Source organism: Mytilus galloprovincialis, chromosome 12 (assembly GCF_965363235.1).
Source record: "Mytilus galloprovincialis chromosome 12, xbMytGall1.hap1.1, whole genome shotgun sequence".
In the NCBI taxonomy this organism is placed as follows: domain Eukaryota; kingdom Metazoa; phylum Mollusca; class Bivalvia; order Mytilida; family Mytilidae; genus Mytilus; species Mytilus galloprovincialis.
In genome coordinates, this window is record NC_134849.1 from 50765905 (window position 1) to 50791480 (window position 25576).

General features: G+C 31.4%; 1 protein-coding gene across 4 annotated transcripts in view; it reads left to right on the plus strand.

Moving 5' to 3' along the window:
- The window catches only part of LOC143054134 (cAMP-dependent protein kinase inhibitor beta-like), a 57596-nt gene that overhangs the window by 9614 nt on the left and 22406 nt on the right, over window positions 1–25576 (plus strand). The window contains exon 2 of one of the 4 annotated variants that reach the window (XM_076227041.1): window positions 14514–14682. Coding sequence is in view for 3 of the 4 variants with exons in the window: in XM_076227039.1 (XP_076083154.1) it covers window positions 15114–15128 (15 nt within the window). In the remaining variant the exon portion in view is untranslated. Of the gene's footprint in view, window positions 1–14513; window positions 14683–15027; window positions 15129–15274; window positions 15299–15339; window positions 15384–25576 lie in introns of those variants that run through there. The other 3 variants (XM_076227039.1, XM_076227040.1, XM_076227038.1) reach the window with 3 other exon arrangements.

Genomic DNA, 25576 nt, shown 5'->3' on the forward strand with positions numbered 1-25576 from the left:
CAAATCTATGAAATTTAAACACAAGGCTTATGACCATAAAAGGAAGGTTGGTATTGATTTTGGGAGTTTTGGTCCCAACAGTTTAGGAAAAAGGGGCCCAAAGGGTCCAAAATTAAACTTTGTTTGATTTCATCAAAATTGAATAATTGGGGTTCTTTGATATGCCGAATCTAACTGTATATGTAGATTCTCAACTTTTTGTCCCGTTTTCAAATTGGTCTACATTAAGGTCCAAAGGGTCCAAAATTAAACTTAGTTTGATTTTGACAAAAAATGAATCGGTTGGGTTCTTTGATATGTTGAATCTAAAAATGTACTTAGATTCTTGATTATTGAAGTTTTTTTGGTCCAGTTTTCAAATTGGTCTACATTAAGGTCCAAAGGGTCCAAAATTAAACTTTGTTTGATTTCATCAAAAATTGAATCCTTGGGGTTCTTTGATATGCCAAATCTAACTGTGTATGTAGATTCTTCATTTTTGGTCCTGTTTTCAAATTTCAAATTCTACATTAAAGTCCAAAGGGTCCAAAATTAAACTAAGTTTGATTTTAACATTAATTGAATTCTTGGGCCTCTTTGATATGCTGAATCTAAACATGTACTTAGATTTTTGATTATGGGCCCAGTTTTCAAGTTGGTCCAAATCAGGATCTAAAATTATTATATTAAGTATTGTGCAATAGCAAGTCTTTTCAATTGCACAGTATTGTGCAATGGCAAGAAATATCTAATTGCACAATATTGTGAAATAGCAAATTTTTTTTTAATTAGAGTTATCTTTCTTTGTCCAGAATAGTAAGCAAGAAATATCCTATTTGTGCAATAGCAAGAATTTTTTTTAATTGGAGTTCTTTCTTTGTCCAGAATCAACTTAAATCTTTGTTATATACAATATACAATGTATATACACTTTTTACTACCAACTGATAAATTTAAATAATCTTTACCATTCAGTGATAACAAGCAGTTTTTTTACATCTTAATATTTTATGATGTATTTAAATGAGTAGTTATTGTTGCAAACTCCATTAGAAATTTGAATTGATATCAGTTTTGAAAAAGGGAAATGGGGATGTGAAAAAAAAGGGGGGGGGGTTAAATTTTTCTCATTTCAGATTTCATAATAAAAAGAAAATTTCTTCAAACATTTTTTTGAGAGGATTAATATTCAACAGCATAGTGATTTGCTCAAAGGCAAAAAAAACCTTTTAAGTTCATTAGACCACATTCATTCTGTGTCAGAAACCTATGCTGTGTCAATTATTTAATTTTAGATTTAAAAAGTTTGAAGAAGAAATCTTTAATTGATTTGTAAAATCTTGGCATTTGTTTTGTGTAAAAAAAACCCATGTAATGTCAAAAATTTGATCACAATCCAAATTCAGAGCTGTATCATGCTTGAATGTTTTGTCCATACTTGCCCCAACTGTTCAGGGTTCGACCTCTGCGGTCGTATAAAGCTGCGCCCTGCGGAGCACCTGGTTTTATTCTGTTCTCTCACTAAAGTTTGTCTCTACAAAGGATTTGTTTACTTTACTAATCCTTGTCTCTACCAAATGTTATGAAACAAAATTCTAATTAAGACAAAACTCTTATCAAGTTCAAATTTGGGTTGTGTCACTTTTACCGTTCTTTATTGATGTTAAGTCTATAACATATGATAAAAAAATAAGGGGTGTCATCTGTGTCGCATGAACACATTCCTCATTTATTTAAGGAATGACTAATATTTTTCTGTCTATGAAGAAATAACATAAAAAATTTGGTGCACACTGAATAACGCGCGTAAGGTTATATTACAGTCATTTCTTATAATTTAATTCTTAATTCCATTTTAGACCGTAGAAAGTCATGAAAAAATGTTGATGACGTCACGGTCACATGACTAAATTATGTCTATGGGCTGATAACAAAAAAACGTCATCCAATCAGAAGACATGTTACATCCAAAATTAAATTATTAATTATTGTGCATAAAGTCTCTATTAGTATTATATATAGTCTATGTTCTAAGTAATATGTATAGATTATAACATGTCCTTTTCCATATTGGCCCTGGTGACATCCTGGGACTTCCATAGCGGCACAGGAGTTTGAAATCCTATCAATAAGGGGGTAAAAATATACCAAAGTCGACTATCACAGTAGAGCTTCTCTCGAAGAGAGAAAATTCAAGAGAAGCTCTACTGTGATAGTCGACTTTGGTATATTTTAACCCCCCTTATTGATAGGATTTCAAACTTCTGTGATAGCGGCCTCGACCTCAATGCTTTAGCTGAGGGCCAATTTTTTATGAGTCGAGGGATGATACCAGGGCCAATAGGGAAAAGACATGTTATAACCTATTTATCACATATATATTGAAGGTTTGCAGGAAAGAGAAAAAAGTTTAATTATAACACTTAAATGAAACAAAACCATGAAAACAGGTAAATCTTAAAAAATGTTCACAAAAGCTTTATCACATTTTCAAATTTGGAAAAGACCTGCATGTTATAATGATCTATTTATTTTTGTCGAGCCTTCGACTTTAGTCGAAAAAGCGAGACTAAGCGATCCTACATTCCGTCGTCGTCGGCGTCGTCGGCGGCGTCAACAAATATTCACTCTGTGGTTAAAGTTTTTGAAATTTTAATAACTTTCTTAAACTATACTGGATTTCTACCAAACTTTGACAGAAGCTTGTTTATGATCATAAGGTAGTATCCAAAAGTAAATTTTGTAAAAATAAAATTCCATTTTTTCCGTATTTTACTATAAATGGACTTAGTTTTTTCTGCGAGGAAACAAAACATTCACTCTGTAGTTAAAGTTTTTAGAATTTTAATAACTTTCTCAAACTATCCTGGGTTTGTACTAAACTTGCACAGAAGCTTGTTTATGATCATAAGATAATATCCAGAAGTAAATTTTGAAAAAATAAAATTCCATTTTTTCCATATTTTACTTATAAATGGACTTAGTTTTTTCTGCGGAGAAACATTACATTCACTCTGTGGTTAAAGTTTTTAGAACTTTCTTAAACTATCCTGGGTTTGTACCAAATTTGGACAGAAGCTTGTTTATGATCATAAGATAGTATCCAGAAGTAAATTTTGTAAATAAATAAATCCATTTTTTCCATATTTTACTTTTAAATGGACTTAGTTTTTCTCCAGGGAACCATTACATTCACTCTGTGGTTAAAGTTTTAAAAATTTTAATAACTTTCTTAAACTATCCTGGGTTTGTACCAAACTTGGACAGAAGCTTATTTATGATCATAATATTGTATCCAGAAGTAAAGTTTGTAAAAAGATTACTCAGTTTTTTCTGTAATTTACTTTTAAATGGACTTAGATTTTCTTGCAATCATAAAATAGTACATGTAACAAGAGGAATATTTTTATTGATTTTTTCCCTCATTGTTGTTGAGTCTGCAATTTACAGCAAAAATAGGCGAGACACTGGGTTCCGCGGAACCCTTACAAATTTTTTATGAAGTTTTGTTCGATGTCACGTGTGATAGTTTCAACCAATCAACAGAGGTGAATATGATGTGCATCATTTGTAATCAGGGCACAATATCAATATACTCTGTTTTGCCCTGGGCAATTTTGAGGTTATAACATATGCAAAACCCAATTGATGTATTCATAACAAATATGTGATAAAAATCAATTTGTTACTATTTCTTTTTGTTTTAATACCCATAGCAGAGGGGGCATTAATTATAAGGTTTACCCTTGTCGGTCTGTACTTACATCCAGAAATTGGTTTCTGTTCTCTAACCTTAGTCTACCTCAACATGAAAATGTAATGAAACTTATATACTCGATGCTTATTACCATGAAAATCAGATTTTATAATTCAAATTTTGGTGGTGTCACTTTTGACATTCTAGAGTTATGCCCCTTTTTTACATTATATGCCAGCTGGGGCATCATCTGTGTACATGCCCCATGGACACATATTTCATTTATTTATTTTATGAACATTTCTTTTTTATCTTACAATAACATGTCAATTATCAAGTTAATCACAAATATTCCAAAGAAATCTATAAAAAAAAAATGTATCAAGCATTTTAAATTTTATAAATATTTATATTGTAATCTAGAGCTCTCAGAATAACGATTAACTTCAGAAATATTATTTCATAACCTAAGCTTATTTTAAAAAAGTGAAAGTACAATTTTCTTCCAGATATTTTCTTGTTAAATATTTGTTCTTTTAAATAGTTCTGCTGCTTAACAAAAGACATGAAATAATTATAAACAGTTTCATGAATGTATTTGAGGAATGCGTTTGTAAACATTTAGCTATTTTCAGTTTGCAGTTATTTAAGTCAAGTGGGACCATTTAAACACTTTCATGGATATAAAAACCTAAAATCTAATTTCTGTAAATTCAGAAATTATTGCGTGCATTTATTATTGCAATTTTGTCATTTTAGACTTTTACCATATTGAGAAAAATCCAGTTTAATTTATATAAGATATTTCAAAATGCGAGTTTTAATCATTGCGTTTACAACTTTCTTGCATTTTTCGCAATAATATAACCTTAAGTATTATCCTGTATACAGGAATTTCCTTATCTTTTTTTAAGTATTGTACTGTAACATTTTTGAAACATTTGATTTTTATGCCCGGGCGGGCACCTAGGGGTATTATGTTTTTCTGTTTGTGCATTTGTTCTTTTGTCGTCCTTTTATCCTGCTTTAGGTTAAAGTCAAGGTAGTTTTTGATGAAGTTGAACACCAATCAACTTGAAACTTAGTACACATGTTCATTGTACTATTGACATGTTCTTGTTGTTCTCTAATTTTATACATGTTGTATTTACACGAACACGGGGCATTGCACCCCCCTCTTTTGTTGGACGACCAATGCATTTGAATGGGGACATGTAGTTGGAACCCTCCCCCCCCCTTTGTCCTGTGTTAGGAACCCCCTAACTGGATCTGCCCCTGGTGAGAATGCATTGGTTTATATATGCATGTACTCAATCCTTTACAGTCAAGAAAGATGTGAAAGAATTTGTTTTAAAAAAACATGGGTTTAACGTTTTAACAGTTACAGCTTTTTTCTTATTATTAAGGTCTTTCCTCTCCGCGAGGAAAGACCTTATTGTTTTTCTAATGTTTTTTTTTCTTTTTTTTTTCCTTCCAGCATTTGTTTGGCACGCCCTCCTACCGCTTCTATTGGAATTGTCAATACCAAATATGAACCATCGATAGACCTCATCATGAACTTTTACCAGATGAACTTTTGTAGGATTTCATCATCCCCTTTAGAAGTTATCTCCCTTTTATTGATTTTTTTCAACATGGCCCCCCCTAAATGTTTTAAAAGATATCATGACCTTATTTGGACAATAGTTAGATCTCATCATGATGTATTACCATATGAGGCTGCTAAGGATTTCAACATTCCCTATGAGAGTTATGTCCCCTTGAAGCAATTTCTTTCTTTTGCATTTTTCTTAAAAATCATTCCAGATAGAATCGATTTGAAAATGGCAGCATGTACAAGAACAGATGGCAATGTTTATCAACATAAACAATTAATTTGTTACTAAGCCTTATAAGGAGTTATTCCCCTTGAAAAATTTTGTTCAATTTTAGAAAAATTGTATTTCAAGAACCAGAAGTCATAGAGACTTGGGACCTTCACCAATAATCTTTATTTAATGTGACCTTTAATATGCACCCAAGGTCAAAGGTCACAGAGTGCAAAATAAAATTACGCCGCAATTTTAAGCTTACATATTAGGAAAACGATAAGAATTTGCTGCATACATACAGCGTATAAAATGTTCCTCTCGACGAGCTCTATATTTTATATAATAAGCCCAAAAATGTCCGACCGTCTGTTCAAAAGTTACAACGGGATGATTCTTAAAAGAATAGTATTTTGTGTATATCTTTTTAAAGGTAACATATATCAACCTACTATAAACTGCAAAGATGATCAGTATTTCAAGACCTTCAATTTGAGGTCAATGTCAGGTCATGATGAAATTTCACCTTGACCTTCACATTATACTATGACCTTGACCTTGTGATATTTGAAAGGTCAAGTGGTCCTGAGTGGAATGGTGATAGTCCCATGTCTCTACGACTTCCGGTTCTCAAGTTTGATATTGCATCATATATTTGATGATTAATTGTGACCTTGGTGAACTTTGAAATTGTCCCAATTCTTTTTCTATAATGTTGTACTTCAACTGTAGATCATTTATCATTTATCAGATTTGAGATATCTATTGTCGTTTTAGAGATAATGCAGTTTGAAGTTTTGCGAGCGGAGGCATGTATTTCTGAATCATCAAGAGCTTACCACTTAAAATGTTTTAGAAATTGAAGAGGTTGACATAATTATATGTTTGACCAAATACCAAAAACATTCCATGGAAAAAAACACCAAAAAATCAATTTGAAATTTTCAAGTTTTGCATTGACTTTGTAAGTTTCATAACTTCTATTTATATAGTTAATATTGCATCATTATTTGCACTTTGTCAAATGGGGTCATCTGATATATCAAATTGATGGTCTTAATAAACTCTACTTAAAATGAAAATTTGAAACCCCCTTTTCATCCCAGGGGGACGGATGGGGCCATTTAGTGCAAAAAATTCAAATTTCTCAGATGGTAAGGTTGTCGCATATCAAATGAAAGAACATAAAGCGCACATTTCAAATTTCAAATTGACGTCCCCCAAAAATTGGTTGGATGGGGTCATTGAGTGCAAAAAATATTTTTTTCTTTTACTATAGGGTTGTTGTATATCAAATGAAAGGTCATGATGTGTACATTTGAAATATCAAATTCCCAACCTCCAAAAATTGGTTGGATGGGGTTATTAAGTGCAAAAATCAAACTTTTTAGAACATGGCGTTGTGGCATATCAAATGAAAGCTCATCTACCCTGTGTTACATATATCATATTTCCGATCTCAAAAATGTAGGCGGATGAGGTCATTAAGTGTAAAAAGCGAAAAGTTTCAGAAGGTATGCTTGTCATATATCAAACGAAAGGTCGTACAAAGAACATTACGAAAACATCACTTTTACAGGAAAGACCTTTCAATTGTTTTACAAACAATTGAGATACTAGTTGTATAGTTGTCATTCTGTGTACATTTTTATACATTATTTAAGTAAGAAAATTTATCCGGCAATTCCAACAATATTTTTTTGAATTAAGTCTGCAAAATGGAACATTGCCAAAATCTTCCCAATTAAATGACATTGCAGCTGCAACAAAGACTTGTTCAAACATGTATTGATAAAGTATATTCAATTTTTCATTATTGTTCAAGAGTGCAGTGCACAAGATTCAGTTTATAGTGTTATGTAAATATTGGAAGTAATTAATGCCAGGTTTTTGCTCTTGAACTACTCTTTTAACTAAGGAATTCGGAAATACGTTTTATCTTAATTAATAGTAGACTCTTTTGTTAAGAGAAAAGAAACGTCAGTGGAAATTAATTTGTATTAATAGAATTAATTGCAGAAATCATTGTAACATTCGCTTTGTAATTTTCAGAATTTGTTAAATCATTCTTTGAAATGTGAATACTTTTTGTTACATTTCTGATGTAAATACTGAGTTTATTGAATTAATACAATGACATTATTTTGATATTTTCCTGTCAATTGTGTAAAAGGATTCCTGTCACTATTTCCTGCTATAACATAAAAAAGAAGAATTTCCTTAATTCTTAATAACACATTTTCTGATTTACCTCCCCTTAATTTGCAATGTTTTGATAAATCGAATTTCCAGCAAATAATATTCTACGGTGCCTTTGTTTTTTAAAATCACATTTGATAAACTTGTTCATTTCTTAATTAGTTAGTAAAGAAAATAATCCTGGTTTGAAATTTGCTGACTTAATTAACATGATTAAACAATTAGGTCTATTTTGTTCTGTTTTCAACAATCCAAGATGATGGAAGACACTCATTCCACCTTGAGGGCAAATTCTGGTTCTCAGTAGAAATAAAGATGTTAACAATATCCCATTATGAAAGAACATAAAGGTTTTAAAAGCTGTAATGACATGAAAAGTATAATGAACTGACAAGGTTACTTAACATCAATGTTGAATATTATTTTTACATGACTTTATATAAAAAAATAAATGTTGCTGTGTAGGCATATTGTAACTTTAGATAAAATGCATGCATTTAATATTATTGTCAAATTCAGCATGAACAAATTTTACATAAAATTGAGAATGGAAATGGTAGTGACAAATCCATGGGGTTCCAGGAGTTGAATAGGGGCATTTGGTTGGACCCCCTCAGTTAGAAGCCCCTTTGAAAATGGCTGGATCTACCACGAATGGAGGATGTGTCAAAAAGACAACTACCCAACAAAAGCAGAAAACAGCTGAAGGCCACCACACGTATGATCATTGTCCCAGGACAGTAAATGATGAAATACTGACAAAACAGCATATCTGTTGTTGTCTGCTTTGAAGCTTCAGATCTGTGTGAACAAGATTTTCTAATATCACATTGCTATACTTACACATTCTGTTGACTTCCTAAAATTAGTGTTTTTTTTACCTCCATTATAAGGTAAAACAATAGGTACAGAGTTATGCAATAAGAATTCATCACAAAAATTTTTGGCTAAATATTTCATCACTTCATTTTTTTCCTCAAGAATTATTGTCAGGAATTCTGATTGGAATTTAATCAGTTTGATACCAATAGAAGCAAAGTTGTCACATTTTTATTTTGTTATATTTTTATATGACCGCAAAAATTGAAGTCGTCGTCTTCTGAATACTTTTAGTTTTCGCACTCTTACTTTAGTAAGAGTGGATAGAAATCTATGAAATTTTAACACAAGGCTAAAATATGACCACAAAAGGAAGGTTGGGATTGATTTTGGGAGTTTTGGTCCCAACATTTTAGGAATTAGGGGCCAAAAAGGGTCCAAATAAGCATTTTCTTGGTTTTTGCACTATAACTTCAGTATAAGTAAATAGAAATCTATGAAATTTAGACACAAGGTTTATGACCATAAAAGGAAGGTTGGGTTTGATTTTGGGAGTTTTTGTCCCAGCAGTTTAGGAATAAGGGGCCCAAAGGGTCCAAAATTGAACTTTGTTTGATTTCATAAAAAATTGAATAATTGGGGTTCTTTGATATGCCAAATCTAACTGTGTATGTAGATTCTTAATTGGTTGAATCAACTTAAATCATTGTTTTATACAATATACAATGTATATTCACTTTTACTACCAACTTATAAATTAAAACAATCTTTACCATTCAGTGATAACAAGCACTTTATTTTACATTTTAATATTTTATGATGTATTTAAATGAGTAGTTATTGTTGCAAACTCCATTAGAAATTTGAATTGAGATCAGTTTTGGAAAAACGGATAGGGGATGTGAAAAAAAATTGGGGGGGGGGGGGGGGTGTTAAATTTTTCTCATTTCAGATTTCATAAATAAAAAGAAAATTTCTTCAAACATTTTTTTGAGAGGTTCATTAGACCACATTCATTCTGTGTCAGAAACCTATATATAGCATGCCGTGTCAACTATTTAATCACAATCCAAATTTAGAGCTGAATCCAGCTTGAATGTTGTGTCCATACTTGCCCCAACCATTCAGGGTTCAACCTCTGCAGTCGTATAAAGCTGCGCCCTGCAGAGCATCTGGTTGTTATGAAGCATTGTTTGATGATTATATACAAGTATAATATTTCCTATATATTTCAACCAAATTAATTGGTAAAAACTATATTTTTCATGTTGTCATTGAAAGAATACCAAAGTTGAAGACAAATTAAGAACAAATAGATACATATACTTTAGACAATTATGTGTCTTTCACCATCGTTTGTTAAAATCCAATCATAAATGCATGCCTACCAAATACTTTTTAAAAAACAATGTTAAATGAAATCTATAGCAAAAGAATTAAAGGTAACAAACCGCAACTGTTGTCAAAACACCAAGTTCATTTGCAAAAGATTTTAGTAAAATTGGTGTTTCAGGGTGACAAGACAATTACAAAACCTCTTTTGTGTCAGAATGTATCTGTAAATATTGCCAATGAAAACCATGAAGTTACTGATAAATATGTCATAATACTGTCAGAGGGGGTGGATAACGCAATGTAACCATAGGAGTATATGCAGTTGTATGCATTTGCACTTTCAGTAAATATCAATTGAATGCATTGTCATAATAAATCATAAAAACACGCTCACATTAATTTATTGTTTGATGAGGCAGTCATACTGGGAGTTGATTTACAGTCAATGTTTCTTTATTACCTCCAAATTTTAAAAGTACACATTAATGTCAGGGTTTATGCAGAGTGGTGTAATCATATATTGAATTGGTCCCCTAACCCTGGCACACATAAATTTTGAAATTCAGTTTACTTGATATAAACCTCCTTCTAGCAAAAACACTGTCACATTGAAAACAATTGCATGAACAACCACAAAATGACACAAAACTTTATATCTTGCTTGTAAATGTAATGAATGAACTGCACATGCTATTGTTGTTGGGTTGCTATCTCATTAACTTACCCTCTCATTTACCTTTATCCAGAGGCTGATTTACAGGGGGGTCCCAAAAAATGTGGAAAAAATTTGGTTATATAGGGAATCAATGAAGCATGATTGGAGCGTGTCCCCTCTCATGAAAACTTCTGGATCTGTGTAGATATGTGCCAAATATATCTAAGATTTGTTTTGTAAAGCACAGCAGCAGGTGTGAAATGTGATTTATTTTACGTAATTATGATTTTGCTCATTTCTGTCAGGTCGCCATTGTTCTTGATTAATGTGATTATACAAAATTGTCTCAATTATGACAGGAATAGAAAGTCAATTAGAAATGTAACAGGAGGGTGGTGATAAAAGATAGATTGTGTAATTACAACTTAAGAGCAACAATCATCATGGATTATACAATGTGGCTGTTTTATCTTTAAAATCAAGGTTGAGATTATATATGTTATATTTGTCCCCAAAATCTGCAGGAGTAGGCAGATTATTGACTTTAATAAATATGACCATGGCCTTTTTAAGTGTATTGTTTATGTGCACTTTTACAGGTGATTTATTTATGGAAAATAATTCCCATTTATTTGACAAATCTGGCTTAATGATTCCACGTCTCATGGGAGATATAATGTCTTTACATTACAATGTGACAGTTCTGTTCATTATTGTATTGAATGTAACAGATTAAACATAATCTCTATAGCAAAATCTTCATCCTTAGAAGTCTATATAATTAGGCCATGACAAAATAGTTTGAACTTTGAGCTTTTAAATTTTTGCTTATATTGATGCATTAGATCCAGCAGCAGCAATGTTCAAAACATTTTTTATGCCCAGCTGTAGTATGGCAGGGGCAATAAGCTGACCCTTGTCTGTCTGTATGTCCCGAAATCGGTTTTCATTCTCTAACATGTCTTACTTAAGTTTGCCTCTTCCAAATGTTAAGAAACTTATACACAATATTTTTAACCACTAAGCACATATTAAGATAGAATTTGGGGGGCATCACTTTTATCTTTCTAGAGTTCTGCCTTCTTTACAAATGGAAAAATTGCTGAATCTTTAATTTCCATTCTCTAACTTAAGTTTATAGCAAACAAATGCTATGAAACTTATACACACTGCTTAGTATTACCTGACAAAACTAAGATCAAGTAAGAATTGAGGCAGTGTTACTTTAAATGTTCTTGCGTTATTTCCCTTTTGTGTTATATGAAAGCAGAAAGGGAGGAGGGGGCCATTATCTGTGTACCATGGACAAATTCCTCATTTATTTCATTAAGTTTTCAAGTTGAAACAGTGAAGTCTAAGGATGGTTTTACCTAGGAATTGGGAATCTACTTAATTTTTGTTTATTGATACTTAGTGTTATTTCGGCAATTTAACTAAATAAACTAATTATTTGATATTTAAAAAATCACCTTCATCTTGTATCTATTATCAGTCACATCTAAGGTTTATACTACAGTTATCATGGTTATACATATTTTATTATCTTTTTTTTTCCAATTTAAACTTATAAAATTCCAAGCGAAATTGAGGAATGTTTGCTTTTTTGATGATAAAATTTGCAATTTTTGATTAGAACAAATATTAGTTGGGGGGGGGGGGGGGAATTTCTTGACTAATTCAACACAGGTCATTGAAACACAAGTAAAACCTATTGGCTATACAAGTACACATGACTCATACATGATAGAACAGAAAATTATAATCAAGCCAAAAGTTACATGATTTATATGCCAACTAATACTTCTGACCAATAGATTGAACTCTTTTTTAACCCCAACTTGGCAATCCAGTTTATTAATATATATTCCACCTGTGATAAACAAATGTCTAAATTTGTAATCCCCAATTCCACAGGATGTTTATTATGTTCGATAAAACAGAATTCAAACTTGTGTATGTCTGAAATCATAGAAATTGGTAAAAACATGCAAACTTTTAAAAAAATTAAAGTTGACAGCTGAAGTAAGAAAAAAAGGTATTTTTCCATTGTTTCTTGCAAAACGAAGGATATTCTGTGATTTTGGGTTCATATAAGGTAATTTATTGAAAAGTCGTATTTCATGGTGAATATTTCTACATTAAACATTGATTTGTCAAATTTGCACCTTGAAAACTGGAGAAAAAAAAAGCTTTTATCAATTTTGTATCAAACTAATGGATTCCAAGTTATTTAAGCAATTTGAGGAACTTAGGTATCTTCTTACGATTTTTTTATATAGCTCAACTGTGACAGTAAAGTTGAAGCTATAAAAAGAGATCATGGTTACTGTCCTATGTCATCTTCGTCCCTGACACACTTTGTTGGACTGCAATACTGTAAAAAAAATCTATTGAAAGAATTCTATCAAATCTGCAGGTTGTGATAATAAAAAAAAATTGTCAGATATGAGAGTGTGAATAGGGGTTTACAGAATAGAAAATAATTGGGGGGGGGGGGGAAGGGGGGGTAGAATAGAGAAAAATGGACCAAAACATTAAAAATAAAAAAAGAGAATATTAATTGAGTTGCTAAGATATAAAAAAAAAAGATTAAAAGATAATCTCTAGTTCTAAAAAATTAGAAGAATACATGATATTTAATAAATTCCAATGAGACAACTCTACATATACCATATTTGTCTGTTATAGTGACAACAGGATAGTCCTTACTGGCTTTAGATTCTAAAAAGGTGAAGTGTATTATTGGGTTGCTGTCTCATTGACATCTTTTTATAGATCTAAACCTCATTATATCTATATATAGATCTAAACCTCATTATATCTATATATAGATATAAACCTCATTATATCTATATATAGATCTAAACCTCATTATATCTATATATAGATCTAAACCTCATTATATCTATATATAGATCTAAACCTCATTATATCTATATATAGATCTAAACCTCATGATATCTATATATAGATCTAAACCTCATTATATCGATATATAGATCTAAACCTCATTATATCGATATATAGATCTAAACCTCATTATATCGATATATAGATCTAAACCTCATTATATCTATATATAGATCCAAACCTCATTATATCTATATATAGATCTAAACCTCATTATATCTAGACACAATACAAATTCTGATACAATGCAGGGAGCTCTGATTATTGTGTCAGTGATTTTGATAAGCATTGAGGAGTTGAAAATTTATTGTAAATAAACTATACATAAACTGATAAAGTGTCTTTATTATCTAGATCAAACTTCAGTTGCACTGATTGTATATAATTCAATATACTATTTCTCAGTAATAATTGGTGGAAACAGGTGCTAACGAGGATTTGCACATGGTGAAATTTACACCTGATAATCAAACAAATGCCATCTGAAAACTACAACATGAATGTAGAATACTTGCACCTGGAATTATTACTTCATGCATATTTCACATACCTTTTTATTTATTTTGGTATTTATCAATACATGTACTACATGTATATATATATAAAACCTGGTTGCATTTGAAGAAGGTGATGATAATAGCACACTGTTCATTTATGTTTCTAAATGAAAGGTAAAACAATTGAGATCTGTATTTATAATCAATGATCTCTAAATTGTAAACTATATTTAATCTGGTGAAATATTTTTGGAAAGTTTAATTACGCGTGTGGTCTATTTCATAAATGTGAACTATTTTGATTTTATCTGCTGTACATTACTGGGTTGATTTGCACAATCATAGTGAATATTGAATGCATTAATATATCAGAGACATGCTTTTGTTTGTTAATATTATATTTGGATAAAAATCAAGTTATATTTTATAGTTTGTCTGTTGTCATTAAAAAGTGGGATAATAAATTAAGTTGTCATAAAGTAAACATGATGATCAATTACTTATGATTACGTAACACATCGTCAGTTGTATGATGCTGTGGAATTCTTTGATGGAGCATAACTCAATACCTTCGTACCTTTAATTGAGCATCATATTATCTTCTCTCATTGCAGGAATCACATTCCGTAGGGTGATCTGAGAAAACTATAGAAGAATCCAGACATAATCAAAATTTACGAGGAACGAAAATTCAACGTAATTGGAAAGAAATTGGTGTGCAAAGATTGACAGAGATTAATTCCAGCCTTGCTTTCAGAATATTGGAAAGTTTTAATTGACAAGGTATCAGAGCTTTTAAATTGGACTATATATCTAATTTTTAAGTAACACAGCAACACTTACAAATTATTTGATCAATGGACCAGTATTAAGTTACACAATTTAGGAACAATCAGAAAAAGTGCTGTTGCATTATATGTAACTTTGTTTTAAATTAGACAAGGCTAGACTTTCTAATACTTAATTAAGCATGTTAACACATTTTTAGCCACATGCAGTATAAACCTGAAACCTATCAATATTAATTTAACACTATTGTCAGTAGTGGTACAGAAAAAAGGTTTAACCATAAGCTGCAGTGAACTTTAAGGACATATTATTGGTAATTTATTGCCATCATTATAGATGGATTAATGAGAGAAATGTCTATGTGAAAAGTCCTATGTGATGATTATTGATCTCAGTTGTGTGGAATTATCGACTGGAGGAATTATATGTGTATGGAAAAGGTAAGTCTATATAGGAGAGTTATTGCCCTTAGTAATACAATTTTAATGAATTACACACTGGAGGAATTATATGTGTATGGAAAAGGTAAGTCTATATAGGAGAGTTATTGCCCTTAGTAACACAATGTTAATGAATAACACACTGGAGGAATTATATGTGTATGGAAAAGGTAAGTCTATATAGGAGAGTTATTGCCCTTAGTATCACAAAGTTAATGAATTACACACTAGAGGAATTATATGTGTATGGAAAAGGTAAGTCTTATTACTGTCTATATAGGAGAGTTATTGCCCTTAAAACTTTTGAAGAGTTATTTGACCTATTGATATTAATATATTTCAGAATTTTTATTTTTTTTTAAAGTTCACTGTAAAGGTTGGAGGGGCGGGGTATATAGTGTTGGGTATCTGTAATCAATAGATCATAAGTTTCCTTTGGTATCAGCTGTTGTCATAGTTACAGAGATATTGACCCTGATATCAAAGTAATGAGCAGTGATATTACCCGTACCCTTGATATAAGCTGAAGGACGCCTCCATGTGTGGGAGTTTCTAGCTGCATTGAAGAGCTATTGGTGACCTTCTGCTGTTGTCTGTTCTATGGTTGGGTTGTTGTCTCTTTGACACATTCCATTTCCATTCTCAATTTTATGTCTGTTTAGAGTGTTTCTGACTCTTTTAACTTGAAATTAAGCAATATTTAATCTTGCAGAGTTACTGCCTTAGATGTCACCATGTTCTTGGCATGCATACTTTTTTTTTTATAATATATCAGTATATAAGTTATTGTAGCTGAGTTGCTTTCTTAATATCACCTGGCATGTTGACCATGTTTATGCTCTTTTTATCATAAAAAAAATTAAAAAGTGTTGCCAGAGTTTTTCAGAGATTCTACCTAAATGGTATCAATAGGCTGTTAGTGTTGCAGATCAAATATCATGTGTAGTTAAATGTCAGTGGCACAGAGTTATTGCCCTTTGCTTCAATCCCAGAGTTTAACCTTTTGTGACAATGCACAGAAAATGCTTTATATCTTTATTGTTGTTAATGAATGGCAGCTGTGAATGCTGATGTAAAGGATTTATTTAAACTTTTCCAATATCCGTGTTGTATCTTAACCATCTGAAGAAAAGCACTCTTGCTGCACTGTTTTTTGGCAACCTAGTCTTAATTTTGATCTTTATAGTTTTTTGCTCCTATTGTATTTTTTTAAATGGATTGAAATTTACTACATATCATCATTTATGATATGATCATTTTGAAATGTGATGCCAAAATTACAGTTTTTACTAAAATTTCACATGGATATGTGATAGTATGAATACATTTTTGTAGGTCATGGTGTCCCTATAATGGACACATATTCTTGTTGCTCATGGAAATATTTTGATATAAGCACACGTCATCTCCTCACTCTTATAACATACTATATCAAATACATGTGTGTGGAAGGATTTAATTTGTCACAAAGCTGAAATAATTTAATCTTGTCAATGTTAGTTGATATTATATAATGTAAATATACACCTTTATGACATTTGCAGTATATATCAATACTTTGTAGACAATCAATAACTTAAGCCTAATGAAATTTTACAATTATATGTTACTATAAATAGCTCTGGTTAAAAATGATATCAGACATGAAGATCAATGTCTTCTGAAAAGTCCACGAAAGTAGGTCAAATTTTGGCTTCAAATATGTCTACAATACTTAAATAATTAATTTGTTGATTATCTGAAAAAGCATTTGTCTCAAACTGATAGAGATACATGAACTGGTATATTGATAGTTTAGATTGGACAGGTCGCTTTTCCATTTGGAACTTAAGTTTTTTTCACTGGATTTTTTTTTATTTTCTTTGTCTGCCAAAAGACATGATATCTGGAATATAACATATAACTTGAGTATCCCTTGCTTTGTTTAGATGAAACTGAAACAGATGGATTATAGATCTAGAGGGAAGGGGGAAGTCTTTTGAATTTGGAGTCAATAGGTCAAAAGACAAGGTCATGACCCTGTCTGTTTCTAGAAATAGAAAAACAAATGAAAAACTGTTTTGAATAATAATTTGAGTTACCCTTGCTTGATAGTTGGAAGATACATGTATATGGAATGTGAAGAAACTTAATAATATTTGGGGTTAACAATGAAAGTTTTAGGTCAGTGTTGCTCAAATAAAAAGAAATGAAAAATGCTTTCAGGATGGTTACTATAGTTTTCTTGCTTGCACCAACTGATGCATTTTGAAGATGTAAAAGGAATAGGAAACTAGGCTAAATGTTGATTTTTAGGTCAATGTTAATAAAATTAGAAAAGATTTTGAGAAATGGTGTCCTAATGGTAATTTGAGTTCTGCCTGCTTGCTTGAATAGAAATTGATTTGGGGTCAATGTAATTGTCAAAGTCCCTGTAACTGTAATTAAAAAATATTGGGAAAATGTTTTCCAGATAGCAGCATGAGTTTCCCTTGCATGATTGGATGGAAAATTGATATTATCCAGATGGAAATTATAAGGAAGGTGAATTTGAAGCAGCTTATTGATTTTGGTGTCAAAGGTCAAGGTCACTGTTACTAAAAATAATTGTTTATTTAAAGCTAGTTTTGGATTATGTTCCACTATGAAAAATAGTAACCACAGTTTATGTTAAGTATAGTCGCAACAATATAGCTGCAGTTTTGCATCAAATTGTAGTTGAACAGCCTTGAAATCATTATCTCTGTGACCGTTTGTCTGAAAGATGTCATACTAATGCAGGAGTGTTTGTCTTTGCTCTCTTTGATTTGGCATCGTTTGCCTATTTTTTGCGCATTGTGAACATCACAGCCTTGTTGAGCATGTTGAGGGATCCTTGTTTTTGTGTGGTAGATGTACGAATACATATCCACATCAGATTTTTGATCATTCATGCCAAGAGATCATATTTTAACATAGAACCAGAATGAATGTAATGCAAATGGATTTTTCATCAAATGGATGTACAAGTTTAATTTAACCACCATTATCATCATAAAAAGCCTGTACTTATTCAGGACTATGACAGTCAAATGGCTCCTGAGGAGATCATGTTCAAAACTGGCTGCTTTAAAAAAAAGTAAAAGTTTCTTTGTGTTTTGTAAATGCTTGCATCAACAAAAACTATGTTTTAATTTATTATGTTGTTTAGCTAGTTAAGTACTTATTTGAAATGCCATTTATCAAAAAGACTTAGAATTAAATGTCATAATATCATGATCTTTAATCATATATCAACCAAACTATTTAAAGGAATCTTACGATTTAAGGCAGGTAATTTGCCTTCATATTAAACAAAAATATATCTTGTGTCTTGACATCATAGTATTATGTCTTCAAAGAGAAATGTCCACCATTTTTAGAAAATTTATAACTAAAAGACGTGACATGAACTGTGCTGTCACGCTGTCTTTGATTTCAAACATCAATCATAATTTCTCGGTAATCAATAGGAAATTTAACTGTCTTATAATTAAAGATGTAACAATGGTGGATGTGTTTTAAGTACGGGAAAAATCTTTAATTTTATATTATGGCTTTAAGGTATGGTTTTAGATATAGAAGACCTTGCATATTTATATTCAGCTGTCTAAGATAGAAATTAAGGAGTTAAATGCCAATGAGACAGCAACAAAACCACACAAGCCAAAAGGACATCTACAAGTCAACACACAGTCTTTCACAATAGTAAGGTGTCTATTCTATTTATGTCATGACCTAAATGGCCATGTATAGAAAAATTGATTATGTTAACAAGAGTATTAAAGATGGGCCATCAACATCTATTCCCTAAATAGATACATAGATATAGGAAGATGTAGTGTGAGTGCCAATGAGACAACTCTCCATCCAAATATCAAATTTATAAAAGTAAACCATTAGGCCACACCAATTTAATTCCTTGTTCTACGGACCCGCCCGCACCTATTTTTTTTCAAAACAGAATTTTTTTATTTTTATTATATTCCCGCTTCCCGCATCCGGAAATGTTATCATGTCCATTTCCTGCACCGTTTTTTTTTGTTGTTAATATTATAAAAAGATCTCAACATTTGTTTTTAAAATCACAGTATAACATTTATATAACGATTTTAAACCTATAAGCACCCCACAACACTGTAAATATCTGTGAGAATATTTGTTTCAGCATGAGTGGAGTGGGAGTGCTCCGATAAAAATATATTTATAACAGCGGGAATACCTGTTCAGAACAAAACATTGGTTTCTTTCCCCCTGACTTGTATTCCCTATCAAAAAAAGTTTGTTGTTAAAATAAAGTACAAAGAACTTCTGAAGGATTTGCCTTCAACTGCAATTAATAATGTATGCTCAAGGTCATAACCGTTACAGGTTTGTGCCTGTCCTGATTGATTCAGGGACCTGTTGTTCTTACCTTACCTTACCTTACCTCTGTATCTTTACCCCCTTCAAAGGAGAACCACACAGTTTCTGTGTGTTGAACAGGTGCTTTGGGTGGCGGTGCTCATTATTTACATTGGTGCTTTGTTTGTGGGTCCCATCACCACAATTTATCCATGAATTTCAGCAGTTATCGTTTGTTGTTGGGTATTTTCCCGTTTGGAAATATAAATTAGATCGTTGGTTTTCCTGTTCGAATTGTGTACAATACTAAGTTGTGGTCCCTTATAGCTTGCTGTTTGGTCTGGATCGAAGCTCTGTGTAAAAGTCCTAACTTTGACCTATGTTTGTTATTATCAGGTTATCCCTCAGACAAGGGCCTTGAAGGGGTAATTTTACCATGTTTACTGTTGTAGAAAAGAAAATAGAAATGCTAAGGATTTGTATAGTGCTACTATACAAAACCTTTGAAAACTTAGAATTGTTTACTCAAAACATTCAAAAAGAGGAGAAATACATTATATTTTTAAACAACTTTTCTAAAAGAGGGGTACACTTATTTTGAATAATATTAAACTGTTAAAGTACATGTAAATGTGTTAACATGGTTAAAGTCCAGTAAAATTCTTGGACATGTTTTGACCATTTAATACCACATAGATATTATAGTTCTTTGGGAAAATATTAGCCCTTTTGTACTAAAAGTGTTTTTACAAAAAAATATATATTATAACTTATATTGACCCCTCATAAAAGGGATATTCATAACATTAAGGGGTTGTTCTGAACCTGATTATGACTTGGATGGAGAATTGTCTCATTGTCAGTCACACATACATACTAGACCAAATTATCTGATTATTTCTTGTTGAACAGGGAAAAAGACTTCTTAAATTAAAGAAATGTCAAGGTACAAGTGAAAAATCAAGTTTTAATTTAGTGAAAACCTACTACATGTATTTTATGTTTACAAAAAAAAATTATTATCACTCGCCTTAACTTTTTAAGCTTCGCCTCAAAAATTTGCAAATTAAATATTTTTTTATGAAAATTTTCAAATCGCTCGCTTGCCCCAATTTTGGGAGTCCAAAAATCCGTAGAACAAGAAATTAAATTGGTGTGGCCTTATAGGTCAATGTACGGCCTTCAACACAGAGCCTTGGCTCACACCGAACCAAAAGCTATAAAGGGCCCCAAAATTACTAGTGTAAAACCATTCAAACTGGAAAACCAACGGTCTAATCTATACAAAAAAACAAGAAACAAGAAATACGTATAAATTATGTAAACAGATGACTGTAACTGTACAGCATGTATATATCTTGGGACTATTACTGTGGATCTAGGCTGGATTGACTATTATTTGTGGGATACCATTTTTTGTGGATTTCTAGGATACTGGTGAACCATGAATTAAAATGTTCAACAAATTTTAAATTTTCTATTAGATTATTTGCAGATTTTGGCAAAACCAGGAAATCAAATATCTGCAAAAATCTGAACTTTTCCTCAATACATGAAAATTGGTACCAATTAAAATGAAGTAATCCACAGTACAGGTTGATAGTCACAGTTTCTAGGCAGGGGGCTCTTTACTTTAAAGCTCGGGAATTTATCGTTGTATTGAAGACCTGTTGGTGACCTTCTGCTGTTGTCTTCTCTATGGTCGGGTTGTTGTCTCTTTGGCACATTCCCCATTTCCATTCTCAATTTTATCATACATGTATATTATATTTATCATGATTCCTAAGATTACGCATGTGTAAATATATTAATAATCAATTTCTCTTGTAAGAAATTAAATGAGAAGAAGGTGTGTTATAGAACTGGGATCTCTTTCATGACAATATATATACCAGTACTTATGTTTAATTGCACATGAACACAAATCTTAGTTATAAATCCTATACTACCATAACGGTCAATGGGGACTATGAAACTTTTATGATTGTATGTAGAACAGGAACAATCGTGTCTTAACCAATCTCAAGAGAGCAATCTTCATGTTTTACAGCCATGCTTAATGATACCATAGCTTGCTGGCAAAAAATAACCTTAAATAGCCTTTTAAGGAATACTAAGATCATATAAAAATTAACCTGTTTTGGACATAGAATAGAAGTAAGGCTTAATTTGTGATGAAATCTGAAGGCTGAGTTATAATTGTAAATAGTGAAGGCAAATCCATGACAATGTAAAGGAATATAAAAGAAACAAAATAGAAGTTTAGTAGTTTTAGCGCTAAAACTGAATTTATATGAATGATTAGCTACTTTTATTTCTTCCCTTTCAGTCGAAAAGCTTTTCAAAAACAAACATTGTGAGCTTGAAGTACTTCCAGGCTTCATACAAAATATGTGCCTCAGTCAAGGTTTTGTACTCTGACGTATACTTGTTTACTTTTAACACATAATAAAGAGTTGTCTCATTGGCACTCATGCCACATTTTCTTATTTCTTTTTACATGCAAATCAAACTGAACACTCATTGTGTAAATTCAATTTTGGATATTTTATTTCATATACTGTGCTTTTCGGCATTAGTACATGCACTATAAATCTACATATTAGGTCAATGTCAGGAAAATATAAACTTTTTTGTATGAGGCTGAGGATCTGGGGAAGGGCGAGGTTCTACCGAGCCCTTCCAGAGTTTTGGACCGAGTACAAAAAAGTTTATATTTTTATGACACTGACCTAATATTGTTTTTATACTGAAACTTAAATTAAGGATGTTACTTAGGTGAGGTTAGGTAAAAATATAGAAATTATGATATTAAAATTGATATTATAAGTTAGTAGAGCATCAATTAAGGATAAAGATAAGCTAAAAATATTGATAGGTCATGGACCTCCTTTTTGAGATATTTGAGATTTAAAATATGGCAGGGAAAAGGCTGACTTGGACTTTTACCTTATATTTGCATTGGTATCATTTGGGTCTCAAAACAAAAGAAAGAAAATCAAGAATTTTCTAAAATTTTTGTAAATGACCTTTCATGAGCTATTAAGTCTTATATGAAAAAATAAATGGGTGTTATGGAGCAAAATATTTTACATTGTATTGTATGGAAAAACACCAAGAAGTCCAAACATTTGATACAAATTCCAAAACCTCACCTTAGTACATCCTTAATACATTGATAGCTTTTGAAATAGTTACACAAATGTCAAACTTATTTTCATCCCTTAATGGACCCCTGATTGTGGAGAAAGTGTTCCATGATGAAATTGACATTATACAAAATAAAGCTGTGTTACTATATTTAGGAAATACACACAGGTAGTTGGAGTATAAAAATCAGTATTTGACCTTGAACTTCAGAGTTTCAAGAAAAGCTCAAGTGTAGATTGGAGCTGAAGCTCTACCTCTTGGCTAGTGTTTATAGATTCTTAAAGAACATAGGAACATGTGTAGAGTTTTATAGTGTAAGGCTCTGTGTCGAAGATCGTTCTTTGACCTATAATGATTTACTTTTACAAATGGTGACTTTGACGAGAATATGAAAGTTGTCTCATTGACACTTATGACATATCTTCTTATATCTGTATAAGTTTGTGAAACCATCTTTAACATTATTTAAAATTTCTTTGGTGTTTTAATAATGCTAAAACTGATAATTTTTGGTTTCGAGCATACTTGAGAAACAAGTATAGAATGTGTATTTTATATTATCTTACCTCCTATACATTTCTAGGAATATGATTGGTTAAAAGCATCCTCGTGGAAACCGTGTATAATTTATATTAGGTAAGTTGGGAGGCGGGGCTTATTTCATACACGGTTAGTAGTGGAGTTACGTCCCTTTATATTCCATATAAGGTAATAAGGAGGCAGGGCTTATTTCATACACGGTTAGTAGTGGTGTTACGTCCCTTTAGAAAAACAAAACAGTACTGAGAAAAATTTGAAAGGTTTCAACAGACGAAGAAAGTGATGATAAGAGAATTTAAAAAAACTAGAACACACCCGTATATCGCGGGTCCGTGACTGAATTAAAGTATATAACTATGCGCAAGCCTTATTTTAGTATTAGTATTGTCATCTGATAAAGTCATGCTGATTATAAGATACACAGTTTTCTCTGCTTTCAAATCTTTCTGTTTGAACCCGTCGAACTGGAACTTATCAATTATTGATAATATTAATTATTTGGAAAACAAAAGGTCCTGGAATGGAGTATTTTTAATCAACAGCATTGTCCTATATTAGTTATAAATATTGAATTCTTTGATTCGCTGTTTTACATCATGCCCGCTAACAAATTGAAAACTGTACCTTTAGTCCAGATTTTTAGTATTCGTATTGTTATCTTAGAAAGTCTAACTGATTAAAATACTACAATAGGTAACAATTTGACAATTAAGTAGTGTCAACCCTGTGATTATGACCCGTGTAATACTATATAGCATATTAATCCTGAATACACCGTTTGGTGGTGCGCCTGTCAGGTGCGGAACGTACAGATAAGGTAATCGGTAACAGGTGAATATACTATTGGTATCGGTATCGGACTCGACCCGGAACTTCTTAATTATTGGCAATATTAATTACGTGGAAAACAAAAGGACCTGGAGTGGTGTAATTTTTAATCTACACCTTTGTACTATATTAGTTATATATAAAGTTGAATTCTTTGATTCGTCGTTTTTACGTGATGACGGCTGACAAATTGGACCTCGTAATTTTAGTATTATAGATTCATAAAACACATTTAAATCTAACAAGCTGTCATTGTTGGCATCTGTTTTTGTAGGATCAAAGGAAGTAGTTTCTTAATCATGTTAATGCTAACTGTATTGAAGACTTGCTCATTTTGATAGGTCACTAGTCTAAATTTTACACATTAAGATAGTTGGTAAGATAAATTCGTTACATAGTGTGCTAGTGACATAATACAGTATATAGTCACTAGCACACTATGTAACTATTATAATCTGTCTTCATTCATATTAAATGGCCATTTGCTGATGAATTCAATTTTGTTCAACTGAGCCTGAAGAAAATATAGATGCATTGTTTGTGATATATGTCAATGATATTTGGTATACAGATGTATATTTTCATTGGCATATCTGATTTCTATAGAGATTGTATGGCCTTGAACCTTACGTCATGGTTCAAATGAGCATGCCTGAACAACAGCTAGTCAACATGCAGATGCATTGTTTGTGAAATGTCAATGATATTTGGTATAAGGTTGTATTAGCATTGGGTATATCTGATTTCCATAGAGATTATATGGCCCTAAACCTTCAGTATGTTATGGTTCATTTACTTTGGATGTTTTGCATAATTTTCATGTTAAGGAATTGCCATATCAATATGTCATTTGCATAAGTGTGCATAATACTATCAAAACTACATACAGACCAGACACAGAGGTGTCAATAAAATTATTCATTCATAGGATAATTTGAAACCATTTGATATGATATGTTTAGACATAAATTGTTCATGTTTAAAAAACTAAATTTCAATTTGAAAAAAGCTGAAAGTGCTTAAAACCGGAATTCTGCAGATAAAACAGTGTTTAATTAAGTAACCAGTATCAGGTGAGCAATATTGAAACTTAGCTAACAAGTTTTAGATAGAATTTTTTTATTCCTGATAAAAACTAAAATGATTGACTTGTAAAAGTAAAATTAGATTAGATATGGACAAATTGTTTATGTTAATTTGTGTCTGTAAATTTTTTTTGAAGTTCTTAACTTCAAATTAATGTTATAATTATCATAGCATGAAAACTCAGCAAGATATTTTAAATTTGTTGAATTCAATTTGAATTATGTTTTACTGCACTATTATCATACTTATTACTGGTACATCTAATTCCCTAAAAATTACCAGGAGCCATTTAGAAATAACTCAACGCATATAATATAATATTGCCTTTGGCAATTTATCCAAAAAATATCTAACCTTATATGTATCTGATTGTTATAATGCAGTGATGACATTTTGATTAGGAGGATGTAGTCATTAAAATCTTATGGGGATTTAACTGAAGCCTACACTGTTCAGTGGTATGACAGATTGTTTAACATTTCAATACATTGTTATGGCCCTCC